At 44.4% G+C, this 23,943-nt stretch overlaps 1 protein-coding gene across 1 annotated transcript in view; it reads left to right on the top strand.

The window, feature by feature from the left end:
- Nucleotides 1-23,198, top strand: part of COL9A1 (collagen type IX alpha 1 chain) — a 102,701-nt gene extending 79,503 nt beyond the window's left edge. Inside the window, exons 34-38 of the mRNA XM_073336363.1 lie at nt 8,843-8,989; nt 10,152-10,206; nt 12,817-13,005; nt 19,603-19,680; nt 21,918-23,198. Coding sequence (XP_073192464.1) covers nt 8,843-8,989; nt 10,152-10,206; nt 12,817-13,005; nt 19,603-19,680; nt 21,918-22,102 — 654 coding nt within the window. The 3' untranslated portion in view covers nt 22,103-23,198. The remainder of the gene's footprint in view (nt 1-8,842; nt 8,990-10,151; nt 10,207-12,816; nt 13,006-19,602; nt 19,681-21,917) is intronic.
- Nucleotides 23,199-23,943: the final 745 nt, after the last annotated feature.

Raw genomic sequence — 23,943 nt, 5'->3', positions numbered from 1 at the left:
GGTTACAGCGTGGAGGGATACCGGAGCACAAGTATCGGCTATCCACCAATCCTTGGTGGACCCCAAATTCATCGACCCAGAGGTCCAAGTGACGATTCAACCCTTCAAGTCAAACTCTTTTGACTTACTTACAGCCAAGTTGCCTGTCCAGTACAAGGACTGGTCAGGAACGTGGACTTTTGCAGTCTATGATAATTATCCCATACTCATGCTGCTGGGGGAAAACTTGGTCAGTCATGTGAAGAGGGTGGGAATGCAAGGCTAAGCAAGCTGTCACACCTAGCTCTGTTCTGGAGACTTCTACCAGGGCCCAGTCAGAGGTGATGGAACCAGACCCCATGCCAACGTCTGCAACAGCAGTAGTGGATCCAGTCCCAGAGACCCAGACAGAGCCAGTCCCAGAAGTGGAACTGGCAGAACAACCAACACCAGAACCATTGCCAGCACTGAATCCAGTGCTTGCAACCCCCCACCAGAGGGCAGCAGCAGATAACACTACCCAAGAGACTCAGCTGGAGCCTGGACCCCAACATAGTGCAGCAGCGGAGAGCGGTTTACAGTCAATGGAAACAGCCCCATCACCTACATCGCTTCAAGAGGGACTAAGCCCAGGTCCAGAATCCAATGAGGAACTGATGTCTCAAGCATCAAGGGAACAGTTCCAGACTGAACAGGAAGCAGATGAAAGCCTCCAGAGAGCTTGGATGGTGGCATGGAGCAACCCACCGCCTCTCAGTTCTTCTAATCGATCCAGGTTTGTTGTAGAAAGAGGACTTTTATACAAGGAAACTCTTTCTGGTGGACACTAGGAAGACTGGCATCCTCAGAGACAGTTGGTAGTTCCAACTAAGTACCGGGTAAAACTCTTGAGCTTAGCCCATGATCATCCTAGTGGCCATGCTGGGGTGAACAGAACCAAAGACCATTTGGGAAAGTCGTTCCACTGGGAGGGAACGGGCAAGGATGTTTCTACCTATGTCTGGTCTTGTGAGGTGTGCCAAAGAGTGGGAAAACCTCAAGACCAGGTCAAAGCCCCTCTCCAGCCACTCTCCATCATTGAGGTTCCATTTCAGTGAGTAGCTGTGGATATTCTGGGTCCTTTTCCAAAGAAGACCCCCAGAGGAAAGCAGTACATACTGACTTTCATGGATTTTGCCACCCAATGGCTGGAAGCAGTAGCTCTGAGCAACACCAGGGCTAAAAGTGCGTGCCAGGCAGTAACAGACATTTTTGCCAGGGTAGGTTGGCCCTCCGACATCCTTACAGATGCAGGAACTAATTTCCTGGCAGGAACTATGGAAAGCCTTTGGGAAGCTCATGGGGTAAATCACTTGGTTGCCACCCCTTACCATCCTCAAACAAATGGCCTGGTGGAGAAGTTTAATGGAACCTTGTGGGCCATGATACGTAAATTCGTAAATGAGCAGTCCAATGATTGGGACCTAGTGTTGCAGCAGTTGTGCTTTGCCTACAGAGCTGAACCCGATCCCAATTTAGGGTTTTCACCATTTGAACTTGTATATGGCCGTGTGGTTAAGGGGCCATTATAGTTGGTGAAGTAGCAATGGAATGGGTTTACACCTTCTCCAGGAACTAACATTCTGGACTTTGTAATCAACCTACAAAACACCCTCCGAACCTCTTTCGCCCTTGCTAGAGAAAACCTAAAAGAGGCTTAGGAAGAGCAAAAAGCCTGGTATGATAAACATGCCAGAGAGCGTTCCTTCAAGATAGGGAACCAGGTCATGGTCTTAAAGGCGCTCTAGACCCATAAAATAGAAGCGTTGTGGGAAGGGCCATTTACGGTCCAAGAGCACCTGGGAGCTGTTAATTATTTCATAGCATTCCCCACCTCCAACCGAAAGCCTAAGGTGTACCATATTAATTCTCTAAAGCCCTTTTATTCCAGAGAATTAAAGGTTTGTCAGTTTACAGCCCAGGGAGGAGATGATGCTGAGTGGCCTGAAGGTGTCTACTACGAAGGGAAAAGTGCTGGTGGCGTGGAAGAGGTGAACCTCTCCATGACCCTTGAGCATGTGCAGCGACAACAGATCAAGGAGCTGTGCACTAGCTACGCGCCAACGTTCTCAACCACCCCAGGACTGACTGAACGGGCATACCACTCCATTGACACAGGTAATGCTCACCCAATTAAAGTCCAACCTTATCGGATGTCTCCTCAAGCTAAAACTGCTATAGAACGGGAGGTCCAGGATATGCTACAGATGGGTGTAATCTGCCCCTCTGGCAGTGCATGGGCATCTCCAGTGGTTTTAGTTCCCAAACCAGATGAGGAGATACGTTTTTGCGTGGACTACCATAAGCTAAATGCTGTAACTCGCCCAGACAACTATCCAATGCCACGCACAGATGAACTATTGGAGAAACTAGGACAGACCCAGTTCATCTCTACTTTGGACTTCACCAAGGGGTACTGGCAGGTACCACTAGATGACTCCACCAAGGAAAGGTCAGCCTTCATCACACATGTTGGGCTGTATGAATTTAATGTGCTCCCTTTTGGGCTGTGGAATGCACTCGCCACCTTCCAAAAACTTGTAGATGGTCTCCTAGAAGGATTGGGAGAATATGCAGTCGCCTATCTTGACGATGTGGTCATATTTTTGGGCAGAACACCTGGAACATCTACAAAAAGTCTTCGAGCACATAAAAGAGGCAAGACTAACTGTTAAGGCTAAGAAGTGTCAAATAGACCTAAACAGAGTGACTTACCTTGGACACCAGGTGGATCAAGGAACTATCAATCCCGTACAGGCCAAAGTGGCTGCTGTCCAAAAGTGGCCTGTCCCAAAGTCAAAGAAACAGGTCCAATCCTTCTTAGGCTTGGCTGAATATTACAGGTGATTTGTACCGCAATACAGCCAAATCGCCACCCCACTGACAGACTGAATCAAAAAGAAACAGCCAAATGCAGTGCACTGGACTGAAGGCCTGTAACCAGCTTAAAGTGACACTCATGTCTGACCCTGTGCTCAGAGCCCCAGACTTTGACAAACTGTTCCTAGTAACCACACATGTGTCCGAGCGTGGTGTGGGAGCAGCTTTAATGCTGGAAGGACCAGATCAAGAATTCCATCCTGTTGTGTTTCTCAGCAAAAAACTGTCTGAGAGGGAAAGCCACTGGTCAATCAGCGAAAAGGAATGCTACGCCATTGTGTACGCGCTGGAAAAGCTACACCCATAGTTTGGGGATGGCGTTTCCACCTGCAAACTGACCATGCTGCGCTGAAGTGGCTTCACACCGTCAAGGACAATAACAAAAAACTTCTTTGATGGAGTTTAGCTCTCCAAGATTTTGATTTTGAAATATAACACATCTCAGGAGCTTCTAACAAAGTGGCTGATGCACTCTCCCGTGAAAGTTTCCCAGAATCAGCAGGTTAAAATCGTCCTTGAAATGTGGGAAATATTGTTAGTTTTTATATAGTCAGTAGTATATCTAAAGGTGTATATGTCTTATTAACTCTGTTTTCTCCTAGAGCTCCAGGAAGAAATCACAGCCAGTGTGGAACCGGTTGTCCGACACTATCTGTGATTTGGGGGGCATGTCATAAATATAAAGGGAAGGGTAACCACCTTTCTGTATACAGTGCTATAAAATCCCTCCTGACCAGAGGCAAAGTTTGTGCCTTGGGAAAGTTTTTAACCTAAGCTGGTAAAAATAAGCTTGGGGGGGGGTCTTTCATGTGGGTTCCCACATCTGTACCCTAGAGTTCAGAGTGGAGAAGGAAGCTTGACAATGACAGTTCTGGCTAAAGGGTTATAATGTCTTTGAAAACAAAATTATTTCTGGTACCAATCCCACGTACTACCTTATCCTGAAACTAAAGATAGTGGGCTGATGGGGAAGCCTAGGAGAAGCACCTTATGTACCACAGAGGAAAAAGAATAGGAGATTTCATCTTGATCCTTTATTTTTGGATCATTGAAGGTTGGAAGTATTATTCTAGCTGTGGGATTGGTCTGTGACAATAACTGTTTTTACCTTGAGAAACGGAGGACGATGCTATAAAGAAAAACTCTGCCAGCATCCTCAATGGAAGGTGGAATCATGGGTCTGAAAAAGCCTTCTAGCAAGCACTAGAATTTGTGCACTACTAATCAGGAGCTTTAGTGGAATAAATGAAACATGGGGTCGTCTAAGGACTGCTGCCTAAAAATCACACTCTGTTCCCTTACTGTGGCCCTAGACCAGGGTGGACAAACTTTTTGGCCCAAGGGCCACATCTGAGTATGGAAATTGTATGGCGGGCCATGAATGTTCACAAAATTGGGGGTTCAGTGTGGGAGGGGGGGAAGGGCTCTGGCTGGGGGTGTGGGCTCTGGGGTTGGGCCAGAAATGAGGTGTTCAGGGCGCAGGAGGGGGCTCTGGGCTGGGACAGGGGGTTGAGGTGTGGGGGGGTGAGGTCTCCAAGGGGGCTGGGGATGAGGAGTTGGGGGGTGCAGGAGGGTTCTCCGGGCTGGGACCAAGGGGTTTGGAGGGTGGGAGAGTGCTCAAGACTGGGGCAGGGGATTGGGGTCTGGGAGGGAGGAAGGGGTGCAGGCTCTGGGCAGCACTTACCTCAAGCAGCTCCTGGAAGCAGCGGCATGTCTTCCTCTGGCTCCTACACGGAGGTGTGGCCAGGCTGCTCTGCACATTGCCCCATCTGCAGGCGCTGCCCTTGCAGTTCCCAGTGGCCATGGTTCCTGGCCAACGGGAGCTGCGGGGCCGCACTTGAGCCATAGGCAGCATGCGGAACCCCCTGGCTACCCCTATGCGTAGGAGTGGGAGGGGGGACATGCTGCTGCTTCTGGGAGTTGGGAGGAGCCATGGCACGCGCGGAGCAGGGGACAAGCCCCGACCCCGCTCCCCGGCTGGTGCGCCGGAGCAGGGCAAGCCCCGGCCAGACCCTGCTCCCCAGCAGGAACTTGAGGAATGGATTAAAACATCTAACGGGCCAGATGCGGCCCCCGAGCTATTGTTTGCCAACCCCTGCCCTAGACTGAGCATCTCTGTGAGTGGTACCCCAATGGAGAGATAAACTTGGCAATTGGTCACATATGGGGCAATGCAGAGCTTTCAGGATGAAGAGAAGGTTGGTCTGCTCTTTTTGTAATAAACATGTTAAAGCCTACTTGCTGGATTTCCTTTGTGCAAGTCCAGAAGCCTTTAAGATAGCGCCACCTTGTGGGTTTAACAGAGATCACATATGGGTAATTTACCACCTTTGTGGGCATCCCCTTGAGTTGGGAAGTTCTTTGTTTTTGATAGATTTGTGGATGCCTAAAGTGCTTGGGTATTTATTGTTATTGTAGTAACACTCAGAGGCCCCAGTCAGGTCAGGTTCCCATTCTGCTGAGTGCTGCACAAACACGAGTGAGAAACAGTCCCTGACCTGAAGAGTTTATAGCCTAAGGCCTGCACTCCACTAGAAAGTGTTTGCCCATATTCCATACAGCAGTATAGATATAATGGCAACCCTCCCTCCCCCACGCACGCCGGGGGAGACACAGCTTAGACTGGCAAATCCGTGTTTGTGCTGGCATAGCTTATTCCAGTTCCCCAGACTAAAGACTTTTTTTGCTGGTGCGTCTACACTAAGCCCTGCTATGTCGGGTAGGGTGTGTGATTTTTTTTCATACTCCACACCAACATAGCTATGTCGGTAAAACTTTAAAGTGTAGACCAGGCCTAAGGCCCCTGCAACGTGTGTGCAAGGCAGAGCTCTGTGCCCAGGCTGAACCCAAATGAGGTAAACAAACGAACAAAAACCCCTGATCTCAAACTCCTCTGCCTTATCTCCTTGGCCCTCCATGTAGGCTCAAGGGGCTGACTGTGTACAGCAAATTTTAGAATCAGGGTCTGAGGCCCTGATCCTGCAAACATTTACACACATGCTTAACTCTGAGCATAGGAGCAGTCCCATTGATTCATGTGCATTCAGTTTAGCAAACGTGTGAGACTGGAGCCTACATAGTCATATTTACTTCACTACAAAAAAATCCGTCAAAACTTTTCCCCAGTTCCATACTGTCATAGAATATCACATTTATGCAGAATTTCATATTAATTAATAGCACATACTTATGCTGTTGCAGTTGCCAGGCGATGGGTTTGTAGGGATTGGCAGCTGGAAGGCAGTCAGGACTTTTGTCATTAGAGGAGTATTAGGCATTTGGAAAAGAGTGGGAGGTCAGACAGGGTGGGGAAGTCAGTGGTCTTGTTACTAGGGGTAGCTTCTGGGGCCCCTCTTCCAGTGGGATTGCGCATGGTATGAAGTAGGACAGAACTTGGCCTGAAATTTGAATATACTTTTAAAAGTTGTGTGTCAAAAAAATGTCTTATATGCATACCTAAAATGGATGCTGATTAATCTGTGTCAGGGGAATGGTTTATTATTCACTACTAAATTCAGGAATACAGAACTCTTCACGTAAGGCTATATGTCCCATGATGGTTATGTCACCGCTGACTCCAGTGACCTATTTAAAAAGACATAAGGCAACTCTTCTGGTCCCATCCCTGCCACTCTGCAAACATCGATTGATCTAGGCTCATATATGGTTCTCTGAGACACAGAGGGTAAATCTACACTGCAAGAAACAATGCATGGCATGGCTGCGGCTGGCCTAGGTCAGCTGACCTGGGCTCATGGGGCTCTGGCCTCAGGGATAAAAATGGCAGTTTAAATCTTTGGGCTTGGGCTGGAGGCCAGGCTGAGACCCCACACATGGAAAGGTTGTGTTGGAAAGTGGCTGCTGGGGCAGCTAGAGTTAGGTAGCTGCTGGTGGGTGCTTAGAAGTAGTTAGCTGGGGCAATATGATGGGGGAGGCTGTTGTAGCTGCAGGAGGATGTAGGAGCCAGTGTTGGGTCTCTCACCTTGTCCTTGTGCTGCCACTACCTCCTCTTCTCACTGCTCCTTTCTGGTTGTGCTCAGCAGAGGGAGCAACAAGCCAGGAAGCACTTGGCTCCTGACCAGCAGACACCACAGCAGCTCCATGTGATCAGAAGACAAAATTTCAGGCAAATGCCTACTGCCTTCCTGCAGCTCAGGTAGCTGAGATGGAAGAATGCAAGAATGCAAGACCCTTGACAGACTTGCAAACCAGACTTTGTTATTAAACATATGCAGTTTTTACTTTGGCTGCAAAGATCGGGGTTGCAAGATCCTTGCACCTTTTCGTTCAGTGCGTACAAAGAGCTGTGGCCATTAACACCGACTGCTTAATTTCGCAAAAAGAAAAGGAGGACTTGTGGCACCTTAGAGACTAACCAATTTATTTGAGCATAAGCTTTCACCCTTATGCTCAAATACATGAAGTGAGCTGTAGCTCACGAAAGCTTATGCTCAAATAAATTGGTTAGTCTCTAAGGTGCCCAAAGTCCTCCTTTTCTTTTTGCGAATACAGACTAACACGGCTGCTATTCTGAAACCTGCTTAATTTCTGTTTCTTTGAAAAGCTAAATGATTGCAGAAAAGCTTCTTCCTTATGGTCATGAGGCTGCCGCTTAAATTTACTTTGATTACCTTTCTTCAGCGTATCTAATATTTATATTTATATAATACAAAATGGGATGCTTCCATCTTCCTTAGTTTATGGCCTTTTTGGTTCTTAGGCTACTTTTAAGTGTTTAATATTATAGGATTTGTGCAATTAATAAAAAATTAGTTCTGCTTCAGGGACTCTGATTGTTAAAGTAATATAGCATTGTGGAGGTGACTACCTGGGCCTGTCAAGTGGCAGTAAAGGGCTTGTTTTACAAGCATCTCTTTCCAATCAGTTTATGGGCTGCATTGTCAGGGGAAATAATTGCTCCCCCAGATGAAGATGCTGAGGTCCTCAGAACACCGTGTGTGCTTGCTTCAGTGGCTCTGCTCTGGCACAAAGAGAACAAATTCTTGGATGACTGAACTCTCCCCTCCTAAAAAGCACATTACTTGTCTTTCTGTGCAGTGTGACTAGTCTGGGGACCTTTTATCCTTACATGTGGGTCTCACAGGACCCGACTACAGTAGCCTGTACTCACCAAGCTGAGCTTGGCCACCACAGAAAGGGCAACGCCAGCACAATGGTACTTTCCCCTTCCTTTCTTGACACTGCAGCGGCTCCTCCTTGGGAGTCCATGGGGTAAGAAGGGATGAGAGCTCTCTGTGGGATTTTTCTTCCTACGGAGGAATGTGGTGTGAGTTACTGCAGAGAAAGTCTGCAGTAAGTTACAATGCTTACCTCCTTTCTGCTGTTCTAAGGACAGATGCAGGTGAAGGGATCCTATTGGAGGAAGACATTGGGGAAAACAAGTGATAATGTGGAGGCCTAATGTCTCCATGCACAAGCCCCTTGGCTCTGAAGATCCACCCCTGATCTGTGAAGGAAGAATTATATAAGAGTTTAAACACAAGAGGTAAAATTCTAATCCTATTGGGGTCAAAAGGAGTTTTGCCATTGACTTCAGTGGGGCCAGGATTTCACCCACAGAGTTTCAACTTCCCTATGCAGGTTCACCCTGCACAGAGGAGCATCAAGATCTTAAAATAATGTGGGCTGATATGTGTAATAGAAAGTTTGATAATCCACTAGCCAACCCTTCATTTTATTCTGGATTTTAGTGCATCCCTTCCCTCGTGCTATTCCCTTTGTAACAGAAAGGATATTTTTCTTTAACAAAAGCAAAGAGTCAAACAATAGCCAATGGAATTTGACAGAGGTGGTCATCATCTTTCATAGTAAGCAATGTGAAAGCGTACGCACTGCACATGGCGTATCTGTTACTACAGAAACATAGTGTATGGCTTGTATTGCAAAAATGAGATCATACAAAGTCACTGTCTCTCATTTGTAGGTTGGTAACCCTGGTGAGCCTGGCCTTCGCGGACCTGAAGGAGGTCGTGGACTGCCTGGCATAGAAGGGCTACGAGGCTCACCTGGACCTCGCGGTTTGCAAGGTGAACAAGGTGCTCCAGGTCTGCCTGGCAGCCAGGGTCCAGCAGTAAGTGCTATTTTTATATTACACAGATTTTTCTGTCTCTCAAACACCACATACAACAAGGTATGTAGTTATAACAGAGATGTGTTTGCTGCTGGCGGGTTGGAGACCTGCGCATGAAGCCCAGGTGACTTCAGACACCCCACACAATCTGAAATACATTTTTCCTTTGTAGGTGGTAGATCTACTGAAAAGAATCTGGGGGCGATAATGGATCACAAATTGAATATGAGTCAACAGTGTGATGCAGTTATGAGAAAGGCTAATATCATTCTGGGGTGTGTTAGCAGGAGGGTCATATGTAAGACACGGGAGGTAATTGTCCCAATCTACTTGGTACTGCTGAAGCATCAGGTGAAGTACTATGTCCAATTCTGGGTATCACATTTAAGAGAGATGTGGACAAACTGAAGAGAATCCAAAAGACAACAACAAAAACTATAAGATTTAGAAAACCTGGCCTGTGAAGAAAGGTTAAAACAAACTGGGCATGTTTAGTTTTGAGAAAAGAGGACGGGGGGGAGGGGTAATCTGATAAGTCTTCAAATATGTTAAAGGCTGTAATAAAGAGGACTGTGATCAATTGTTCTCCATGTCCATTGAAGGTAGGGCAAGAAGTAATGGGCTTAATCTGAGCTAGGGAGATTTAGGTTAGATATTAGGAAAACTTTCTAACTCTAAGGAAGTTAATTTCTGGAACAGGCTTCGAAGCGAGATAGTGGAATTCCCATCATTGGAGGTTTTAGAATTGGACAGACACTTGTCGGGGATGGTCTAGGTTTATCTGATCCTGCCCCACTGCAGGGGATGGACTTGTCTTCTCAAGGTCCCTTCCAGCCCCATATTACTATGATTCATGTGACACTTGGCTACAGTGTAGTAATCCCACATATCTGAACAGCTGGAACTTATGTACTCAGTCTGCAGCCTGACTTTTCCTATTCATGTTCTCACGCTGCATGCCTTCCTGTGGTATGTGTGTGTATCAAGATCACAAAAGTGGTTCATACACTGATACTCCCATTGACTTCAGTGGCACTAGTCACAGGTGTAAGGCTGAAGGACTGGAACTTCTATCATTAGCCAGCCAGAGTCTTAATTGCATCATTCTCATTTTATAAATAACTACTGTATATTAACTGCTATTAAATATTTTTTATCCCAGGGTAGAGAGCCAACAGATCAGCACATTAAACAGGTCTGCATGAGAGTCATGCAAGGTAAATAATTGCAATGTTTAATCTTTCTTATGCATTTAAAGCAGGGGTGTCAAACACCAGTCTGCTGGTTGGATACAGCCTCCTTGATGTATTAGTATGATCCATTTGACATATTCAGATTCTGCAGAATCTAAGCTTTGATTTTTTTTTTTAACCTCCTGGTTGCAAAGATAATCTTCCAGTATGAAGCAAGTTTAATCCAGAGTCCACAGAGAACCTAGAACAATCACTCCTGTTTCATTTATTTTAAGGGGGTGTTCCATCAAAAGCCTGATGATGGCATTTTAAATGTGACCATTAACTATTTGATTGCTGATCATTTTATCAGAAAGAATAAGGGAGGAGTGGGAGTAAAGCACATAGAAAGGCAGGAACTGGGAATTGCTGCAAGGAAGAAAATGCAAAGGGAAAAAAAGAGGTGACACAAAGGAGAGGGATAGAGAAGGGGAAGGAAGAGAAATAAAGACCAGAAATAGTAGTGGTCCTAAAGTTGAGTATATTTTCCCACTAAGAGATATTCACAGTGACAAAAGCTATTGAGCAAAGTGTAAACAACTGTGACAACATATAATTATTACACAAAGGCCATCCTATGCCCTTGATCTTTATGCAAACTCTGTACTGTCTTCAGAGCTCAGCTGTGGACTAAGTGTGCTTCAAAAGCTGTAATGTTTATTAAAAATGGAATTTGTCCCCATATACAGAATGAGTTTGATCTCCCTGGGGTAAAGGAAGTAGAATTTGGATGAGTTCAGCACACTCTTTCTTGGATTGAATGCTTTCCAATGAAGATAACCAATAAAAGAAACATTTCCCTCACTTACACCTTGTGCAATACCATTAATGGATGCAGGGACTGTGAAAATTTAAATGGAGAAAAATAGAAAAAAATCCCACATTAAAATAACCAGTGATATTATCCATCAAAGTTATAAAGAAAATAAAAATCAAATTCTGCCAAACCTGTTTATATGTCAGCAATTTGCATCTCTATTTATTAAATTGGAGAGTGGATTAAATTATGGTTTGAAAAAAACGTCATGGTAGGCCAGATGCTGCAGTCTAACAGATACCCTCAGTGCGGGACCCAAATGTCAAGGTGGGGAGGAAAGGCAGCTTTTAAGCCACCTTTACATTAACCTGATTCTGGGGCTGGCTAGACGCTGGTCCCGCTCCCAGTGTAAGAGCAGCCTCAGAGCTGCTCTGACTTGCTCCCAGATGCCCACAGCCCCATGGAACTTTTCCATCAGCCAAGGTTAGCCAGAGCAGAGCAGTGCTTCATACACTCTTCCTTTCCCCAGATAAGCCATCCCCCCACCCCAGTCCATAGAAGAGGGGAAGAGAGGTGGCTTAGAGCTACTATGCTGGCTTTACATGTCCTGCGGATCCCACTTACACAATGGAAATCCCCAGGCAGCTATTTAAGCAGCCAGATCTTAGGAGAGGATCCAGCTCTGTATCCACAATGGATATTGATTAGTAAAAATTTTAAAACAAGAGCTGGAGAACAGCCTCTCATGGGAACCCTCTCCCCCCAGGAGAAATCACTGTCATGATCCCCTCACAGACTTCTTCCACTATGGTCCCATTGGGGGAGGGGTTACTATCTCTGCCCTCCCCTGTGGAGCAAAAAGAAAAGGAGTACTTGCGGCACCTTAGAGACTAACCAATCTATTTGAGCATAAGCTTTCGTGAGCTACAGCTCACTTCATCGGATGCATACTGTGGAAAATACAGAAGATGTTTGTTTTTATACACACAAATCATGAAAAAATGGGTGTTTATCACTACAGGCACAGATCCCTGTAGAGTCTTGTAGCCAACTGCATAGACCATCTGCCATGGCTGCCCCAAAGCCTGTATTATCCTTTTTTGCAGACTCTCCTTACATCTGGGAGGGGACAATGTTTATCCCCTCATACCAGCTCCTGCCTAGGCCCCAGCCTTCCCTATCGAGGTTTCAGGACCCCCAGAGTGTCCTCTGCAGGTGGGAGCAACTGTGCCAAGGGGTTGTCTGGGCCTTCCTACTTTAGCATTTAGGAGCTGCTCTCCGTAATTACCTCGTGTGCCATGTCTTGACTTAGCGTTATATGTAGGCTGATCTATTTCTTCCTTATTTGGGTATTCTTTCTTTTTGAGGCCAGATCCTAACATTAACTATAGTAAATTGAAATCCACCCACTCTTTAAAGAGACACTCATTTTCTATTTTACTAATTTTACATATAGACATTTTACAATGTGTATAATTTATTTAGATCATTTTAGATTCTCACAGCCACAAAATGTTTTGAATGTGAGGTTCAAAAGGCACAAGTCACTACTTTCTAGGGTACGTACATAGTAAGCAGCTTGCTACGGACAGCACTGGCTCACGGAAGCCTCCTGGGTCATGGCTTATGGAAATGCCCTGTAGAAACATTGTATGACGTCATGCCTCACCCTTCTCTAATACCTTCCATTGTACAGTATTTGCTGTATATCAGCTATCCTTTTTCCTTAGTGACAATCAAATACAAAATGCTCTTTACACACTTGGGAAAGCCACTTATTGCTCAGCTAACTTAGGGTCTTGTCTCTTAATTTCTCCCTTCCTGTTTCTTTCTTACAGAACAGCTTGCTCAGCTAGCAGCCAGCCTTAGGAGGCCTGAATCAGGTGTTACAGGTCTTCCAGGTCGACCTGGACCTCCAGGTGCTCCCGGATCTCCTGGCGAAAATGGCTTTCCAGGACAGATTGGACCCCGTGGTTTGCCAGGTCTTAAAGGTCCTCCTGGTGAGATTGGTTTTAAAGGTCCAAAAGGTAAGAGAAGCTGTAATAGGCTTTTTAATTTGTCGAGCATAAATGCCTCCTGCTTTTTGGTAAGGTCACTTACTTATTATATGGAATCAAATCACACTGAAGTGATGCTGACATTACAAGGAACTAAATTAATCAACACAGAGTATGGCCTCATGAGTTGTCCGGGTCATAAAGCTTTGAGCACTTTGAAGTAAACAATAAGGAAAGAAAAAATTAGAGACTTAAATTCAGACACTTTGCAGGCAGAGAAAGGAGGTTACAGCATTAATCCTAAAATCAAAATGCTAAGCCAGGGGTGGCCAACCTGAGCCTGAGAAGGACCCAGAATTTACCAATGTACATTGCCAAAGAGCCACAGTAATATGTCAGCAGCCCCCCATTCGCTCCCCACACTTCAACCTGCAGCGCCTCCTGCCACTGGCAGCCCCACCAATCAGTGCCTCCCACCCCCTCCCCACACCTCCTGCAATCAGCTGTTATGGGGTGCTCAGGAGGCTCTGGTGGGGAGGGGGGAAGATCGAGGGCATGGCAGAGCAGGGGGTTGAGCACTCCCTAGCACATTGGAAAGTTAGCATGTATAACTCCAGCCCCGGAGTCAGCGCCTATGCAAGGAGCCATATATTAACTCATGAAGAGCTGCATGCGGCTCTGGAACCACAAGTTGGCCACCCCTGTACTAAGCCTTGAGTTCTAGTGTCTCTGGGTACGTCTAGACTGCAAAAAAGCCTTCTGTGGCAGCAAGTCTCTGAGCCTAGGTCTACGGAGTCTGGCTCATGGGACTCAAGATATGGCACTAAAAATAGCAGTGAATATGTTCTCACTTGGGCTTGAGCTCAGGTTCTGAGACCCACCCTCCTCGCTACATTTCAGAGCCCGACTGGAAACATCTCATTGCTATTTTTAGTGCCGTAGCATGAGCCCCAGGCTGTATACCCAGCCTCTGAGATTTGCTGCTGCTGGTGGTATTTTGCAGCATAGACATACTCTGAGGCATAGAAAGATAAAGGGCTGAGAGACTAAGGGTCAAATTTTTAAAGGTATTTAGGGGCCTAGTGGATTTTCAAAAGCATTGAGGCACCTAACACCCAGATGCTTAGGTAGTTTTGAAAATCCCACTAGGCCCCTAAATACCTTTAAATCTCTGGCCCTAAATGACTTGCCTAAAATCACGTAAGCCTCAGTTCAGCAAAGCATTTGGTCTTAAATCCAACCCTAGTCATCCAGTCACTTAAGCAATGTACTTTAAATTAATCACATGCTTAACTGCTGTGCTGATTAGGGATGGACTTCTGAATTGGGGCCATCATGAATAAATGGCAGGGTCCTGCCTCCTAGTTAATTCCAAGAACCCTCCTCACACCCATTTACTGTATCTCTTCCCCCCCTCAGGGTGTGTCCACACTAGTGGTAGCTAATACATGGTAAAATCCTAGGGTGGACAAAGCAGCTTGGCATTTCACACGTTATCAAGTTGAGATAAACAGTAGGAAGGAGAACTCGCAGGAAAATACATCTTTTTTTTTTTTCCTAGTGAAGACAAAGCCTCACAGTCTTCTCTCTTTTATTTACCTAGTCATGTTACATCTGCTTCGTTTTTACCATGCCTCCAGTATGTTCATCCTGCAGCTCACACAGATGGTGCTCTTTGTCTGCTGATACTCCCTCTGAATGTAAAACCAGCCATGTTTCATCAACAAACATCACTTATTCATTAAACTTTACAGTAGTATCAGCCTATCGTTCTAAATCCATCAGATCTCTTAGCTTATGTCAAGGTTCCTCCCCCACTCTGAACTCTAGGGTACAGATGTGGGGACCTGCATGAAAAACCTCCTAAGCTTATCTTTACCAGCTTAGGTCAAAACTTCCCCAAGGTACAAAATATTCCACCCGTTGTCCTTGGATTGGCTGCTACCACCACCAAACTAATACTGGTTACTGGGGAAGAGCTGTTTGGATGCGTCTTTCCCCCCAAAATACTTCCCAAAACCTTGCACCCCACTTCCTGGACAAGGTTTGGTAAAAAGCCTCACCAATTTGCCTAGGTGACTACAGACCCAGACCCTTGGATCTTAAGAACAATGAACAATCCTCCCAACACTTGCACCCCCCCTTTCCTGGGAAATGTTGGATAAAAAGCCTCACCAATTTGCATAGGTGACCACAGACCCAAACCCTTGGATCTGAGAACAATGAAAAAGCATTCAGTTTTCTTACAAGAAGACTTTTAATAAAATAGAAGTAAATAGAAATAAAGAAATCCCCCCTGTAAAATCAGGATGGTAGATATCTTACAGGGTAATTAGATTCAAAAACATAGAGAACTCCTCTAGGCAAAACCTTAAGTTACAAAAAAGACACACAGACAGAAATAGTTATTCTATTCAGCACAATTCTTTTCTCAGCCATTTAAAGAAATCATAATCTAACACATACCTAGCTAGATTACTTACTAAAAGTTCTAAGACTCCATTCCTGGTCTATCCCCGGCAGAAAACCAGCATATAGACAGACACACAGACCCTTTGTTTCTCTCTCTCCTCCCAGCTTTTGAAAGTATCTTGTCTCCTCATTGGTCATTTTGGTCAGGTGCCAGCGAGGTTACCTTTAGCTTCTTAACCCTTTACAGGTGAGAGGAGCTTTCCCCTGGCCAGGAGGGATTTCAAAGGGGTTTACCCTTCCCTTTATATTTATGACAGCTTACAACCGATGGACAAATCTTCCTTATTGTTTTGCAATAATAATCAAATAAATTCTACATTCAGCACCATTGCACTGTACATTGCAAAACCTATTGATCCTTTGAAAAGGTGAAATCTGTGTTAAGGAATTGGCTTACCCAATGTATTACATATCTTTATTTAATCTAAATTAATAATTTGTTGTTCTTGACAGGGGGTTTTGCCTTCAGAGGATGGTTGGGGGAAATTTTCTGCAAAACTGGAGTACTCATTTCTATTTCCAGCCAGCAGTGTTTTTTTTTCCCTTCTCATTCTTGAATAAGGGCAGCAACAGTGTCCTTTTAAAAATTCTGTTCCCTTGCAAAACCCTCCGGGCAACAGGATTGGAGTGTTAGTTGTTGTCAAAAGCAAAATCATATAAAACGCTGATGAGAGGTACAGTATACAAGGAAAACACAAACTTTAATTACAGTGGTGCTAGAGAGCTGCAGCTACATTAATGTAGGAATTGCGCAAGGAATTATTTTCAGGAAATTCTATGGCCTGTGTTATGTAGGAGGTCAGACAAGATGATCACAGTGGTCCCTTCTGGCCTAGGAATCTATGAATATATAATATAGTCTCACCCACATTTTCTTCTTACAAAGCAGAAAAAAAAAAAGAGGCACAAAGGTTCACATGCTGAACACTCTTACCTGTCCAAAAATGTAATGATAAAATACAAGAAAGAAAATACAAGAAAGAAAAGTTTAAGCACAAACAATAAATGAAAAACAGCAACTAGAAAAAGCAACTTCCCATAACACCATGCTTCCATGTTACCCTCTAAATACATCAGTGATAGTATATGTCCTATCCCATGCAAGAGTTTTTGTAGCAGAGTGTTTTTTAGGCTGTTAAAACAGCCATCACTTGAAATGGTGTACATTTGTCAGTAATTGAAACCTTACAGAAAGGTTTCTTTGCACGTAATGGTCAGGTAATATTTCCCCACTCCTGAATGCAAGAGAACTAGGGTAGGAAAGTGAGATAAGTGCAGGGAAAGCTGCTGCAGAGGCTCCAGTGAAACCTAAACAACTGGAATTGCAGGAGCATTTTGATGTTGTTTGTTTAGGGGAGCTATCTGAGACATTTCTACTTTGGCACCTAGATACGAAGGTGATCAGTGCCTTAGAAACACAGATAAATACTAGGTGCTTCTGATCTTGCTAGTTTGGCTTTGGAAGATGGAAAGAGTTTTTAACTGCTGTCAAGGAAAAAACAATTCTGCAGAAGAATTACATGCTGCTGTTGATCTGAACTAAATACACAGTATGGCTCTGAACGTGATAATCCCTGCCTTCTAGTACTATTTTATTAATAAATGCCAAAAGAGTACATGGTGTTCTGCAGCAGGCAGACTGTGCCAAACAAATAACAGGTCCCTGCTCTGAGAATCAGTGTTACCATCTGAATGCACAGTGGTGACCGAAAGGTTATAGAAACAAACAAAGATGCGGTTCTGAATGCAGGGGGAAAAGTGAGGACGGGGAAGGTATAGTTGAGAGCTATTTGCAGAGAGGTGAACCCATGGGATTGGAAGAGGTCACCCAGAGAAAAGAAATGAGGTCCAAGCAGGGTCACCAAGTATTATGGAGCCATAGAAGAGCACGCTAAAAGAATAGTCAGAAAGGCAAGAGCACAATGCAATGGAAATCTGCAAGGAGAGTGTGTGAGGAGTGATCAGCTATGTCAAGGGTTAAGAAGATTGGGTCTGAAGGAGGAGGTCTTTAGTGAGAGCAACTTTGGTGGAATGAAGGAAGCCACAAAGGGAAATTCAGTAGAAAGCCACATTTAAGCAGGTCAGAAAGAAAACTGGAAGAAAATTATCAGAGGGTGCAGCTGAAAATGATACACTCAGGAGTTTAGTGCAAAGAGCAGAGGTGTGTGTCTATAACTGGAAGTAAACACTATTCCAAAATTTGCAGTCGTTAGGAGTACTAAAATATATATAGGTGACATGACATCGAGGCTCCCTGCTGCTGTAATTACCAGGACAGGGTTAATCTCCAAGTGGCCTGGGCAGCTGCAATCTTCTCTGAAATTTAGAGATAGCAGCTTCCTCCTGTAGCACACATTCACCATCCTCAGTGCATCCTCAAACGTGTGCTATCTCAACAGCATCAGCTCAAGTGACTTCCCAAGAAGTTTCTGCTTTGTCCTTTCGAACTAAGTGATAATTGGCTATTCAGTCAAACTCACCATACGGGCTGTAGGGAGTTAGGACCATGAAAAGAAAAGAAACCACTGTAGTTTTTATTCTAAACTTTCTCAAACATTATTAGATTTATACTTCAAGGGCTAAACTACTAACTTTCTACCAGCTGCAGAATGCCAAGGGACTGCATAGGTCTCTTCAAAAGAGGATGAAAGAATCTACAAAGACTCTATATGGGGTGGACAGTATTTAATCCAGATGGCCAAAGTAGCAAAGATTTTAAAAGCTCCCAATCAAAGGTGAAAGTAATCATAAATTCTTACCGGTACGGGGGCTGGCTCTGGCTCCCAGAAAGGGTGGAACTGGAGGGGTCAGCATCCCCTAGCCAGCCCATCTGCACTGCCTGGCCCCTGCCACCCGGGGCTCCAGTGGCAATTTAAAAGGACCCGGGCTCTGGCTGTTGCTGCAGGAGTGGCAGCGGTGGCTGGGAGCCCTGGGCCCTTTTAAATTGCCACCCCAGGGCAGCTGCCCTTTTGCCCTTCCACCCCTCACTTGACGGCTGTGCTTTAACGTTGTTGCCCCTTCCTGCCCCCCATTGGTGGCAGAGACCCTACCGGCAGGGCCACCGATGGAAGGAGGGGGAAGGGACAGCAACATTAAAGCGCTGCCATGGCAGCAATTTAATGTGGGCTACTTACGGGCCGGTACTGGCTTCTTACTGGTGCGCCGTAGCAGCCCACCCCTGCTCCCACTGTTTTTTAAGGGAATTCTCCCTCTTCTTTGTTCAAAGCAGTGTATGAAACAGATTTTGAAGGAAGGCTGTGACTCTACTAAAGGAAAATCTAATTGAGCTTCTTTCTTTTCTACAGTATCTAATCCTAATGTCTACTGCACCATGACTGTACTTTTGATGTCAAGAGAAGAAACTCCTCCTTTTCTAAATCCCTTATTCTTTCAGGTGCCTAACACCCAGTCTGGATGTCAGAGAACATTCTAATAAGAATGGGCTTCTTTTTCTCCTGCCCTAGGATGTGGAGCCATGAGATCCAAAGCAGCCATGCACAAACCAACTCAGGACTCAGCACCTGAGAACAATTGTACTTTGTAGCCCAGCTCATGTAACCTAATAAGGCCCCTACACCAGCTACTTCAGCCTTTCCCCCAGAATTACTTGTCTGTTTTGTCCTTCATGTTTTGGTTTTGACTAGAGTCTCTCAAGTTATATTGGGTGGCACTATATGAAACATAGTATAACCCAATTGTCAGCGTAGGGAAAATGTTTTTTTTAATGTGTCTGCCCTTGAGTGTAACCGTTATGGATAGTAATATGCTGAATCCACTTTGAATTTTTACAGGAATATAATTCACTGTTGTTTGCAGTGTTGCTGTAGTCAAGCTGGTCTCAGGATATTAGATGAGTTGGGTGAGGTAATATATTTTATTGGACCAGCAACTCTGGATGAGAGGGACAAGCTTTCGAGCTACACAGACCTGAAGAAGAGCTCTGTGTAGCTTGGAAGCTTTTCTCTTTTACCAGCAGAAGTTGCAAAGAATGTAAGTCAGGCCACCACTCAGACATGCTTGCGCTGCACCTCACCAAGTGAGTCCTCTGCAAAACTCCCCTTCTCAAAGAGTCAGTTGTCCTGATAGTTAAACGCCTTGAGGTAGAAAAAACTGCTTTGCACAGACTGTGAATAACATTTCACTAATTTACCTCAGGTGAACCTGGTGAAAAGGGGGAGAGAGGATTTCCAGGCAGAGGACCCAAAGGCTTACCTGGAACAACAGGTCTTCCAGGTAAATATTCAAGGGTGTATGGAGGTGATAAGAGGAATATATAAGGGGGGAAGGTGGGGAGGAACTGACATTATTATTTTGAAAAAATTCAAGTGTAGGCATTTGTTAAGGAATCAGCTGTATGTCTGTATTTTTATATTGTATAGAAACAGTTACACTGTTATGAACAAGAATTATCATCATAGTAAGAGAAATGGGCCTGGGCCTTATCCTGTTACCATTGAAGTCAATGACAAAACTCCCATTGGTTTCAAAGGCATCAGGATTGGGACCAGTGTGTGTAAATCAAAAAATGTTAGATATGCAATTCCCATAATGACAATCACAAAAAATGAAAGAATCCTACCCATCAGCAACAGTGGAGTCCTCAAAGCCTCCGTTTACAATTCTGGGCCTTCAAATTACAATTCTTCTTTACTTTTGTGGTCATTAATTGCCATGTTGTGTCACAGAATTCCAGAACCCAGATTTATGCTCATAAATGTAACACAACTGCCCTCTAGTGGTTAAATGAAGAAGTACATTCATTTTCAATATAAGGAGTTCTGACTCCCACACATTTCTGAGTGCAGTAACTCCTCACTTAAAGTCGTCCCGGTTAACGTTGTTTCGTTGTTATGTTGCTGATCAATTAGGGAACATGCTCATTTAAAGTTGTGCAACGCTCCCTTATAACATTGTTTGGCAGCTGTCTGCTTTGTCCACTGCTTGCAGGAAGAGCAGCCCATTGGAGCTAGCTGGTGGGGGCTTGGAACCAGGGTGGGCTGGCAGCCCCCCATCAGCTCCCCTAAGTTCCCTGTGTGGCAGCCGCCCAGCAGTCTATTAATTGCCTGCACTTCGGCTGTCCCTGCCATGTGCTGCTCCTGCCCTCTGCCTTGGAGCTGCCCCCCAAGCCTCCTGCTTGCTGGGGGGGAGGGGGCGGGAGAGAAGATGGGGGCTAATGTCTGGGTGTCCCCCTCCCCCTTGCTCCTGCACCCCACTTACCCCATCTCCACAGGGCAAGTGGGGGACACAACAGGGCTCAGGACAGAGGGAGCTTGCTGGCAGAAGCTGCTGTCTCAAATGGTGATCTACTTAAAAAGGCAGTGTACTCAGAGTGGGGTCAGCAATGCACATCTCTCTCGCACACACACGGTGTGAGTCTCTGTCTCTCTCTGCCACGCTGTCTCCCCTCCCCCCTTTGTGCTGCCTTGTAGAGTGTGAGGCTACATTAACAACAATGTGTTAACCCTTGAGGGCTCAGCTGCTCTAGTTCATCATTTAGCAGCAAGGCATTCCCTGGGAAATATCCCACCCTCGTCCACCCTCTGACTTCACCACCTCAATCAGGCTTCACAATCATCATTGCTGTGTACAGTATTAAATTGTTTGTTTAAAACTTATACTCTGTGTGTGTATATGTAGTCTTTTGTCTGGTGAAAAAAAATTCCCCGGAACCTAAACCCCCCTATTTACATTAATTCTTATGGGGAAATTGGATTCACTTAACATTATTTCGCTTAAAGTCACATTTTTCAGGACCATAACTACAACGTTAAGCGAGGAGTTACTGTATAGATATGGATAGAAGCTAAAGAATGTCCTTCTCTGTGTAACAAGGATAATAATTTCACTTATTAGCAAACACAGATGTTTTGGATGTCTGAAAACCTCAGTTTATATAATATAAATGTACCACTGGAAGAAACTTACAGAAATTGCTTATTATTTCATCAATCCATTGACAATTTAAGGAGAAATACATAAAAATGCATCTTGCTACTCAACACATCTGCACCCTGTGTACTGGGAGTCACATCTGACTAAAGGACACAATATTTTTGTAGTGCTTTTTATTCCTGTTAGCTGTATTGAGTTAATAGCCTGGATTCTGTCCTTCTTGTGCATAATCAACAGAATTGTTCACTAGGTTCTAATCATTAACACTGCAACGCTGTTGATGGCAGTGGAGCTGGACAGAGGTAACTGTGGGGAGAATTTGTCCTATAGAAACTTTATTGCTTGTAATACGTGAGAACCCAGCCAAGCTCAGGTTGAGTTTGGAGGGATGGCTGATAGAGAAACATCTCTTAATGTGTAAAGGGAACACATTTTATATAGAACTCACAGACAGTAAACATGGAAAGCCATTTTCACAGTCACTTTTAAGAACAAAACCAAACTTTAAATAAAACAATGATCCACATTTTATACCTGCCATGTAGTGCGTCTGTTTACATATATGTCCATTCTTCCAGGTGAACCCGGCAAACCCAGTTATGGAAGGGAAGGCCGTGATGGTGAACGAGGCCCACCAGGAGTGGCTGGTCAGCCTGGGGTACCTGGTCCTCCAGGTCCTGCTGGTCCTTCGGGATATTGTGAGCCATCATCTTGCACAGTGCAAGCTGGACAGAGAGCTGGTAAGAACGTGAAAGGGCCATGAAAGTGCAATGCAAGTGCTGTGAAACTTTAGTATCAGTTTATTCTCTGCACGTACAGCTGACAATAAAAAAAAATGGAGGAAAAACCTACCAAACGAGACGGAGAAACCTAGCATCCAAGGCTTCAATAGGACATACTTTAAACACATTGTTTGTATGTTCTTACAAAAAGGCAACCAAATTTAGAATGATGGTGCTTACAAAACTACACAGGCAAGACCCTTTGGCTCTCTCTTCCCCTTGGAGATAACAAGGCAGTTGTCTTAAACCAATTTATTTTTAAAATAAATAAAGCCCTTTCCCAGTCACTTCTTTCCCCTCTCCCTTTCCCTCCCATGTGATGTACAGTGATGTACCGTGTCTTAGGGCATCAACTAAATAAAAAAGACAGAATGGTTTGTTTATCTCAGTTGTAGCTGTTACTTTTTTTGATACACTTGTAAAATAAATTCCATGGAGCTGAACTGAACTAATCAGATCATCTCAGCTACATTCATTTCACCATGTGTATGTGTTGTACAATGTATACTAAGCCTCTATCTCCAATCACTGTGATTTAAATTGTACAAACATGGCTGCCAGATCCTTCCTGTAAAAACATGCCACACTGACTACTTTGTATGCTGTAAATCTCTGTAAATGTGTGATCACTGGGTTATCATGAATACGTCATGTACAACAACCTTTATACATAATGCCGGTTTTCATTTTTGCCTCCAATTTGTGTTGAGTCCCCACTTTTATATGAAGCCTGCTCCTTCTCAGGTCCTTCTACGTGAAATCAAACTAAGAAGGCAAGAAGCCACTGTGAAGGGAATTTTAATAGCCAGAAATAAATGAGTTTGAGATTATTTATTTTAAAAGTCTAAAGTGACATCTCTGGTTGTACAAAAGGAAGAAATAAATCATATTTCTTAACCCCTTGCATGTTTTTGTATGAATGGTCATATACACGACAATTAAAAGAAATAGTTCAGGTAGAGTCTATCCCATAGAGACATCCCTGTTTCCCTTTTCTATTACAACGCCATTGTTAGAGAAAAATGTGCAATGTGGATATTTTTGTTTCTCTCTAGTGTGTAAATTAAAGTGTGTGTGTTTTGGAATATAGAACTTCTCTAACATTTCCTCTCTTGAGACAGAAATAAAACTGTCCTGATTTAATGCTTTTTTCCCCTGTTGCCATTAGTTTCCAAATAATTTTAAAATCTACACCTGGGTACAAGTGCCACAGATATTAATGTCTTCCAGTTCTTCACTTTTTTTGCTTATGCTTAAAATTCTTCACATTTTTGTGACAGGAAATAAAAATGATTGGGGGGGCGGGAAATCAGTCAACTAAGTTGTAAGGGTTTTGCCCAGAAAATGCAAACAAGATCAGTGTGTGTGGCGGGGAGGAGAGGAGGGGAATCCTGAAATAAAATGTACTTGAAACACTTTCACTTGATGGGACTGTACATTAAAGCTCAACATATTTCTGAGTAATTCCTCTGAGGGCAGTAATGAAATTAATACCTACCAGAACAATGGCAACCAGAGCATCTTCCCACCTCCAAAGAAGTCAGTTACTTCTTGTTTCAGGCACATACCCAGAGGATGTGGTGGCAGATCCAGCAAAGCACTGAAGCACATGCTTAAGTTGAAATGTATTGTCTAACTATGGAAATATTACCACTGCAGTGGTTGAAGCAGATCACAATAGGAGGAGAGGAACTCTCTAGTTTTGGTGGCTGTTGCAATAGATCTTTGTGTTACAACAGCAATAAGGCAGTTACAGGATGTACCTTTGGGAAGACAATAAGGACAAAAGAAGAAAAGTACACAAAATTGGTTCATGGCCCCA

The sequence above is a fragment of the Lepidochelys kempii genome, chromosome 3 (genome assembly GCF_965140265.1).
Source record: "Lepidochelys kempii isolate rLepKem1 chromosome 3, rLepKem1.hap2, whole genome shotgun sequence".
Lineage (NCBI taxonomy): Eukaryota > Metazoa > Chordata > Testudines > Cheloniidae > Lepidochelys > Lepidochelys kempii.
Note: the sequence above shows the minus strand (reverse complement) of the source record. Positions and strands in the feature narration are given on the sequence as shown.